Source organism: Anoplopoma fimbria, chromosome 6, assembly GCF_027596085.1.
Source record: "Anoplopoma fimbria isolate UVic2021 breed Golden Eagle Sablefish chromosome 6, Afim_UVic_2022, whole genome shotgun sequence".
NCBI classification, from domain to species: Eukaryota; Metazoa; Chordata; class Actinopteri; order Perciformes; family Anoplopomatidae; genus Anoplopoma; species Anoplopoma fimbria.
In genome coordinates this window covers 18,471,027-18,480,899 of record NC_072454.1, presented here as the reverse complement: position 1 = coordinate 18,480,899, position 9,873 = coordinate 18,471,027, and the positions used below count along the sequence as shown (strand labels likewise).

The 9,873-nt window shown below is 39.7% G+C and overlaps 1 protein-coding gene across 1 annotated transcript in view; it reads left to right on the top strand.

Annotated features, from left to right (window-relative positions):
* The first annotated feature begins 2,822 nt into the window (after positions 1-2,822).
* Positions 2,823-9,873, top strand: part of lyst (lysosomal trafficking regulator) — a 55,144-nt gene continuing 48,093 nt past the window's right edge. The window contains 1 exon segment of the mRNA XM_054599729.1: positions 2,823-3,161. Coding sequence (XP_054455704.1) covers positions 3,081-3,161 — 81 coding nt within the window. The 5' untranslated portion in view covers positions 2,823-3,080.

Genomic DNA, 9,873 nt, shown 5'->3' with positions numbered 1-9,873 from the left:
GGTGTTATGCTGCAGTAGGTGGCGCCAAAGTAAACCTTATCATGTCCAGGATCTGCCGTGGTTGAATAAATGACCTGTCTATGGCAGATACACATATTCAAATGTAGAATATCAAAATGTGTGTAAGGTCACATTTATGGTGAAAATATTCCTACGGGAGTATTTTTTTGAATTATCATGAATTACATTATCGTGCATTTAAAATTAATTAAATGGAAGTTTACTTGAATAACTTGAAGTAAAATGTTCCACAATGCAATGAGGTGGTATGACGTTTCTGCTCTGTTGACAAATGCTGCCACCCTAACAGTATGCTGCCGTAAAAAGGAAGACACATGCCTACGTCAGTGGTGCATTAACGGGTTATTGATCAACTCGGAATGTGGATGGTTTCCCACATGAGCTGCAACCTTTTTGAAACCAAAACATTTATATAAGGGTTGAAACTAAATGTTTTATTATGTATCAATCTTATTGTTATTCTCGCCTATAAACTTTCTTTAAAAAAGTTGTTTTAAAGGTTAATCTAAGTCTTAATATACAAACTGATGACATGGAATTGTTAGTTGGTCTGACTTACATTCAGTGCACAGTAAGACAAATAAAGGCAGTGAATCCTTACTATTGACGAGTGATGGAACTCAGAACTTGCTTATTCTGTAGCCACAAACTGGAGATTTTTGAATAGCCATTTATATTGTGTGTGGTGGTTTATCAATGTAATATTAAAATTATACATATTGATAAAACAAGAATCTGCTTGCATTTACAACCTACCCTTTGCGGATTTACAGAAATATATCAAACGCACCAACATTACTGATCGAAAAGCTTTGATTGATTGTGGATTTAGTTGTTTATCATCCAATGGGAGGCACAATAGGAGTCAGTGGGCATGTCGCCGGCTGTGAACGCTTATCACGACATTCTGCCGTCCTGGCCCTCAACCTTGTCTGCAAGGATTATTTATGCCCTGGTCAACACAGATTGAAACGGATAAATCAGTCTTTTGGATGAGTTATTTCATAAATGCGAGACTAGATTGGAGAGACTAGAGGACACGACAATTGTAGGTCCAACGTTAGTTGCTTCTAGACTTTACTAAGCGCATACAAATTAAAATATGTCACCAATAAAATGAGCGTGAGATTTCTGTGCGTTAACCATCCTAACAAGAGTACAGCCCCTCACTCTGCCGTTGACAGCAAAGGGGCAGTACTGTATGGGGCAGTCTTGCAGTCAACGCTGAGGGCAGAATCGCACAGGATAAACCAGGATCTGCTGGACGAAGGCTAGCACTAGCTGGCTTTAATTTATAGGAAACGAAGGTATGAATGGAAATGAATTATTTTCACTTGAATCTGTTTTTTCTGAATGTAAGAAAGATGTAGCTATAATCTATCATCTGTTTATTCTGGTAAAGCCTGTTAACGATATGTTCGTGTGTCTCTGCTGCACAGTTTTGACAGCTGCCTATCGTTACACAGCACGCCGCGGTGCAACACTATCGTTGTGATTGTTAGCAAGATAACTAAAAAAAACAATATATACTGTCATTAAAATAGCCTGTGGAACCCATTGGAATAGTAGCTCTACAGCTAATATAGTATTCGTGCAATTATTATTGTTAAAATGGAGGAGCTTTCTTGCGGTTTCTTGCGATCAAGCGAGCCAGAACAACACACAACTATCGAGCAGAACCTTCAAAATAAAACCTTCAAAATAAAACACTAGTCGCCACGTTGTTGGCATTTCTGTCCTCATCTGCAAGGATAACATAGATCCAAGGAAAAGTGTTAATTTACGACATTAACGTGTGTGGCACACGGTTTAAATGAATCGTGTTAACACGTTACACTACATTTTAAAAATAAACTTTGTTGTAAAAGACTAGAATGCAGTTATTCCATAAAATAATGGCTTTATGTTATTTAAGGAGTAAATAAATTATAACTTTTCTTCTCAAAATTATTGCTCTGATGAAGTTCATAACGTGTAGAATAATTATATTCATAGACTGTGATATGTAAAGGTAGAAAATATTTTTTTATGGGTAACCGTGAACATTTGAGAGGACAGCTAATTGGATGGTTGCCCATGTATCCTGAAATATATGCAAAGTTATTTTAAAGCAGAACATATAAATGTGTTAAAAAGTTGCATACAAAAAGCACTATTGCTATTCTTTTGGGTCAGTAATTTTAAGAAATTGCAAAGTGCAAAGGTGTGTTATGGTGGGAATCACCTGACTACTGACTCAACATTTTGAATTATGGGAGTAAATGCTTTATTGTAACATGCATAAGCATAGTGTGCTTTAGCTGTATTTACAATGTTGTTGTTTTGAAACTATGCAACAACAAAAAAATCGTCTTGCATTGTAATGAATTCTTAACACCTTTTAAATACAACTTTCTGAAATATATATATATGTATATAAATCTATATCTTAATATTATGAGAAAAAAAGAATTGCCTCTCTACTTAGGGGTTTGTGAGCATTGCTACCTCTAATTGTTAGAATGCATTAATTGTCTAATGATTTATGGGGGTTTCAAGTGAGAATGTAATCTTCAATATAACTAGTGAAACAGGTCGGATGCTTTTATTTTGAAAACTAAATCCCATACCGGAAATGAACTGTATATTTGTCGCAGCTTGGTTGAGTCCACCTAGCTAGCCTGCTAGCTGAGTGTATGGCTGGAGTCTGCAATGTTTTGGTTATGCTACAGTGTGTCAAGCTCGTCGTGAAGTTTCCGGTTCAAGTCAGGTTAAAGTTAAGTTAGGTGAGGGTGCGCGGGCAAAAGCGAAAGACACTTTGCCAGCTGACGACAAGTGTGTTATGCTAACCCATGACACTTTGTATCTTTCTGCAGAGGCACAGTTTAAAAGTGGCAAAGCATCGCAGTGGATCATGAGTCTGCTATGAATGACTCAGGACAACATTTGGGGCTTCGTTCGGTGCGATCCGGGGCACTTCCAGTCACCTGGAGGACCAGGGAGGACACCAAGAGGAGGATTTTGTCATTCCTGACTTCCTCAACAACCTGACTGGTGTTGTACCTGGAGGTGTGGATGACATGGCCAGTCTGCAGCAGACTGACTTGTTTTATGCGTGGGAAAAGTACATGGATTGTAGGCTGCAAGGAGCTGATCTGCAGGTAGGCGCTACTGGCAGACACTGTGTGTGAGTCAGGCTCAGCCCAGGGCTCTTTCTCTGGGTGATGGTGATGCTTACTTTTGATTTCCAGGACTACAAGGCAGTATTTCTTAAAGTCTTGAATACAGTCAGGTATATCTTGTGTTGATACCAATTTATTTTCATCATGTTCAAGTTGCAAAATTGGTCATAAACAGTATGTGATTTGAGTAGAAACAGGAAGTTATTTATAAAACTTGTTTCAACATACAATACAACAAATGTCCACTTATTTTTTGCTCACTCTAAAATAGTGAGCGTTTCCTGTTGGTATAGGAACATGTATTTTTCTAGATCTAAAAAGTTGTTGAGTGCTAGTGTCGGTAAGAGATCTGCCTCGTTCTAAGAAACCTTCTTTTATTCACATTTTGTCATTTAAGCTGCCTAAATTACTTTCTTGTTTTTGCCTCAACTGTTCCCCAGTAACTGGCCTTGAAAATGTTGAGGTGCAGCTGTAGAATAATATAGAGTAAAAAAGACTAAATGTCAATTCTGCTCTACATAAATTCTTTATTAGAAAAACTGTAAGGGATATGTTGAATTTAGAAAGACTAAATAACTTTTTAAAGTTAAAGTGTTTAGAAGCATATGTACTCCCCTCCAAAAATCTTAAAATGAAACATCTGTACAGAGACATGTAGGAGACTACAGATGCCTGTTTTTATCAGACTTCATCCATAGAATCAGTGATGATTGTTTGTCTTTAGATATTACTTATTTTCTACAGAATTATTCACATTTGTATGAAGGGGAACCACAGGATGGAGAGTCATTCAAAATGTGCCTGTCTGCCATTGTGGTAGTAGCAAGCAGTTAAAAATAACTGAAAGAAAATGATTCCTCTGGTTGTTTGGGATGGGGTGCCTTGAATCCTCCTGGAGCTCCCCAGACGCCGCTTTTAGAGCCAGAACTGTAACTGATACACAGCACAAGCACGAGAAGTATTAACGGTGAGTCATTCAACAGAGATGGAGGCAGGTGTAAACCACAGAGATTGCTCATTACTTTCCTGTATCAGCCTATAAAAGTAGTGAGTGGCAGTGGTTTCTGAAATCTCTGTCAGGCCACTGCAGCTCTAAACTCCCGGACTGCAGGCTGAGTGATCTACCCTGCACACACACACACACACACACACACACACACACACACACACACACACACACACACACACACACACACACACACACACACACACACACACACACACACACACAGATGAGCTGATATAGCCATTACGTTAGTCCATTATTTGTGATTTATCATGTGCAAGTCTCCTTAAAGGACAGACTTGCTATAATTTGTAAAGCTAATGAGTGCTGAGAAGGCCTGCAGGGCTTTTCATTTTTGGAAATAATCACTTCCTTCCTCTAAAGTCATCATGTCTGCGGTGATGTGTATGCTTCGTTGGTTTGTTAATCACGTTTGTTTGCATTAGGAAATCAGCTGTAGAGATGGTGCTGGCGTGTTCTCAGTCATCATATTAACAGTGACGCTTGAACTGCAGCGAGCAGACTCTGCCTTTCTATTAATAGTCACTTTTTATGCCACTTTATGTTGTGACAACTCTTTTGGGAAGACTGTGTTTGCTCCTCAACTTGTCACCTTCGCAGTGATCAAAGGTGTGTGTGTGTGTGTGTGTGTGTGTGTGTGTGTGTGTGTGTGTGTGTGTGTGTGTGTGTGGTGTGTGTGTGTGTGTGTGTGTGTGTGTGTGTGTGTGTGTGTGTTACATTGAAGGATGGTTTAGTGAGCACAGCTGTACGCTCTAGTTTGCTGATACCATAGCTTTCCCTCCTGATTGAATCTGATGTGGACACACAGTGGCAGGCCATAGTACAGACATGGATACTGTTGCACTGCTTGCACATTATATATTTCTCCAGCTCATTCTGCCAATCCCTTCATTGCACAAGTATACACTTTACATTTCTACCATATGTGGCATTTGCTCACTGCAGTCGGTAGTGTACAGGTAGACATGACTTGGTGATCATGGAAACTATCCCCCGACTGGAAGGCCCTTGTTTTAACGCCCACCATACAGCAAGACTCTGCATACAGCAAGACTCTGCCCTCCCTGTCTGTGTCCAATCTGTTATCACACTTTACAGTGAGATCTGGAGGGCAAAAAGACACCGTCTCCTGCAGTGATCAATGCCACAAAAAAGTGTGAACGGGCTGGTGCTGCAGCCTCACTCTTTCTCTCTGCCCCCCCTCATCTTTTGGTCTTTGCATTCTCGTCTCTCTGCTCTTCATCTGCGTTTACGTCAGGATTTAAAAATATCGCTAGAATCTTTGTCACTTATTCACAATGACCAAGGACGGTAACAGAACTGGGAAGCCTTGATGAGCTCATTGGTTGGTGTCAAACAGTGACCTGACCGTTGACCATTGTCTTCCTCTTTTTGTTTCATTCTCTGATTAAGCAGAAATGTCATAAAAAGATTGCAATGTTTTTCGGGGTCAAAGTGAGCCACAGTCTCAATAGGGATTGATGGAGCAAACTGTTGTGGTGGATCTGCCTATAGCTCTTTTTATAAAGGAGAGCATTGAAAACATCCTCTTACTTGCTACATATAAACTGTACATCAGTGCTCCTTAGATAACATCATTACATGGAATCCATTATAATCAAACTCCCTTTTTGCATTCAATCTTTAGCATTTACATTAAAGTAGGCATATTTGCATTATAGCTTCAGTATGATAGGATTCCTGGCATTAAGCCTTTCTTTCCATTCTTTAGAATGTCTTCCTTTTATGGAGCCAAAACTACCACATTAGTGTGTTCAGCCACGATGGAAGTTTGCCTTGGGCACACTCGCATCAAAGTATCTGTTGAGGGATTTTTCCATTCCGCCCAATCTCTCTGAATCTTTATGAGCAGACTTTACTTGGTACAATGGTTACCTTTAAAGTTAAAACATGGGCCAAGCAAGATTGTTTGGTTTCATTATGAGAACAGGATGTTTCAAAACCCTTTAGTGTAACGTTTGGAACACTTCACTTTTCTGTTACCTTCCGATACCTCTGGTGCACTTCTTCTTGACTCTTATGTCACTTTAAATTCAGTCAGTTGCACTGTTGGGCTTATGTTAACTGTGGTTGAAGTTAGCTTTAGGCATAAGAAATGGATGACCTGTCCTGCATTTGAAAAGACTTTGTCCTGCAGGGTGATTGGACTCATCTTGTAAGTATCGTTTTGTAGCTACTCTAAATCTTGATTGCCTTTATGGTGTCACTTAATCTCTAACAACAGATACTTGTGTGTAAAGCTGATTTAAACATAGTGATTTTCTGAATTAGAACAACCCTGGTCACATATTCTACCCACATTACTTGTCATTAACTTTCTAAGCTCGGTTCTGTGCTTTACATTCCTGCTGTGATAAATCCTTGAATTCTTGTCTAAAGAATATTAAACCTGTCGAGCAAAGCATAAGGCAAAATGTTGTGAATACTAATAAGGGGGCAAAGATGGCAGTGCTGGTTCACCTTAATCCCCAAAGTTAATTATTTGGCTTGTCAGGACTGAACCATGTGAAATGCAGCATACCTTATATCTGCTATATTTTGTTAAAAGACTGTATTGGGTTCATTATTTCCATGACTCTATTATCAGAGACATTATTTCCAGTGGCATTAAGGTCAGCTGTGATATGTATAACTGCTCAAGCTATCTAAAGCAATTACAGATAATGTGCATGGATCATATTCCACACCTGAGCAACTAAGAGCACAGTATAATGGGGAAATAATAACTGCTACATTAGCGGTCTCCCTTGTCATTTTCATACAGCAGTCTAGTGAAATGGATGTTGACTTGCATATCTCTAACATTTATTACACAGCCTATATTTGCATAAACTAATCTAATTTTAACCCCGGCTCATTTTGTTATTGCATGATTGCTCTTATATGTAAAGTGTGTTATTATGTATAGCCTAAAGGCAACATTGTTTATCAGCTGAACAATAATGGACATACATTACAGTGCATTACCTGTCTTGGCAGTTGACAATCAATTCTTAAGTAAGTAATAAGTCATTTCTAAAGCAACTTAAAACTGGAAAAAAAAAAAAAAAAAAAAAAACACCACCTAGACTGGAGCTGTCTAAGCCTAGATGTTTTAAGGGTAATTAATGCCTAGCGTCAAGTGATTGGGGAGTTTTACACTAGAAGGTCTTCTTTTATATATTGTTTTACCTCCAACCAGTCTTAGTCTTTATGTCAATCACATGTACCACTACGTCCGTTTCAGTCCTGAGAAAACATACACTAGAAAATATAGGCCTACTAATTTCAAACATATCTGTTAACATATTAGTGTGATGACGCTGTTTCATTTACTCCACAGTAATTTGCCACTAATGCTCCAACACTTTTTAGTGAATTCCCCATGACATTGCTCTTTGACAAATTAAAGTGCTACGGTCCCAACACAAAAAGTGTGCAGTCATACTCCGATCATGCTGTCTTGTGATCGTCACACTTCTTTCAAGAAAGATTTGTTTATCTTTCTCATTTCACACAGTGGGACTTTCATGATTTCTATTATGTTGTTTACAAATACATCTTAAAGTGAAGTAGCATTCTTCGGTTTACTGGTTGACCAGAGAGCTAGTTTCACATCTGCATTTGTTGTTCTGTCGTCAGTTTCTGTTGAACTCCAGCTCACTCAGATCTCAAGGGCTGTTCCAAATGATAGCCTGAATGGATGCATAATTCATGTGTCTAGCTTTGGGTTGAGTCAGAGTCCAACCGTTGCACTGTCTCAGCTTTTTCCACCCAGTGGCGTGTTCCGCTTTTTCCAAGTCCAACCGGGGAGAGAAAGGCCTGAGCAGGCTGCTTGGATTACAGTTTTGACCAACACCAGCTTGCTCTCTATCTCCCTGTAATGGAACAGAGAGTTACACATTTTCATTTCCTGCACTGTGGCTCTGCTCCAATAAAGATCCCCGCTTGCGACAGTGTGGATCTGACACTGACAAAAACACAAACATGTTATTTGATGGTAGCCTATTGACATTTTGTGTCTTAATGAAGGTAAAAGTTATTTATGGTGTTATGTAAAGCGGCTCTGCTCTCTCACTGTAGTTTGTGAGGAAATGCGGAACGTAAGGGGCTCCTCATGATGCTCATCGCCCAAATGTCAAATTAGATCAGTAGGGATTTTAAACCGGGAAAAAAAAACATTGCATAACCAACGCCCCACGTCCTCTCTCACGAGGACAGGATCACATCGCTTTCACTGCCCCTGCCAAGTTGTAGTCTACCCAATTATCCAAAGAGAGCTTGAGAGAAAAGTCTGCAGCAGTGTGGGTGACTCAGTCATCAGACTCCCATGACTAGGCCTCCCATGATTGCTATGTTGGATAAAGGCAGTGTAAAAGACGCAGCCACCATGTCCAAGCAATTACAGAAACTTCGGTCGGGAGCTTTCAGTGTTCAAACATGTATTCCTCTCATGTAAAACCAACCTCTGACAAAAGCGAAAGGGAAAACATAGAGACATTGAGATAATAAAGTGTGGGCAAATTTGTTTTGTGCTGTGGTTTCCTAAAGCAAGTGTCAGCATTTGGCATGCTGTTCTGTAGCAGAAGATTACCTTTGACCTTCCTGGACCAGCAATAAATGTGAAGATGTAGTTAAATATTATCAAAACCATAATATTTAATCAGAATCTTTTTCCTCAATTCCTGATCTGAATCTATGCTGTTTGTGTCTCCCAGTATTGTTGTAGCAAGTTCATTTCCAAAATGATATATAGTTTAATTATATTAAATGCATTCTCAAGTGGCAGTAAGTGAAATCCGTAGCTGTTTGTCTCAACCACTCAGATAGCCTGTGTGTGTCTACATGACAAATGAACAAATAAAGAGGTTCATCACTGCAGAGGAAAGGTCAACGCTTTCTTTTTGTTTACAGAAATGGGTTCTCAGGACTTTGTGAATCGTTGATTTTTCCCCTCCGTGCTGTATTAAGCAGTATTGGCAGTCTCTCCATTATCAAATCACCCCAGCTGGTTTGTGCCTAGTGCATTGTAATATTGGATTAGAGCCTCGGAGGAAAAACAACCCTGTTGCTGGGAAATTAGTGTTATCGCGAGCCGCTTAGTTTCCCTTTCACATATGAGGAGTAGGGCCACAACAGATACACCGATAACACAGGGACAAATTAAGTCATTTTAGATACTCATTGTGGGATATTAGCTTTAATAGACTGAGTGCACAGCTCCTGCATAACCCCAGGGCTTGTTTATTACACTAATGACAGTTTTGGCAACCTTGAAGCTTTGATTTCCTGCCGTTCACTCCCCCTGTTTATCTTTGCTCTAATCTATTGCTGCAGTTTTTTCTTTCACCTTTTATGTTCCTGTCAGCTTATATATTTTACCCCTGTCCTCTCCTGTCCATGCATTTCTTTCTCTTCCTCTTCCCGTCTCCCCCCGTGTGATGTTATCCAGCCCCCCTGGTGTGCAGTGACCCCCCTACCCACCTACCTACCCACCCCTCAGCTGTTGAAGTGTCACCCTCTCTGCCCCTCCTTGACCCTGGTGAGTGTGGTCATCTCTGCACCGTCATCATCACCTGCAACTTTAATTTTTTAGGACGCCTGATAGAAATGTGTTCATCTTTGAGCCCATGTCATATTGCATAGTTTCTACTTAAATCTCTT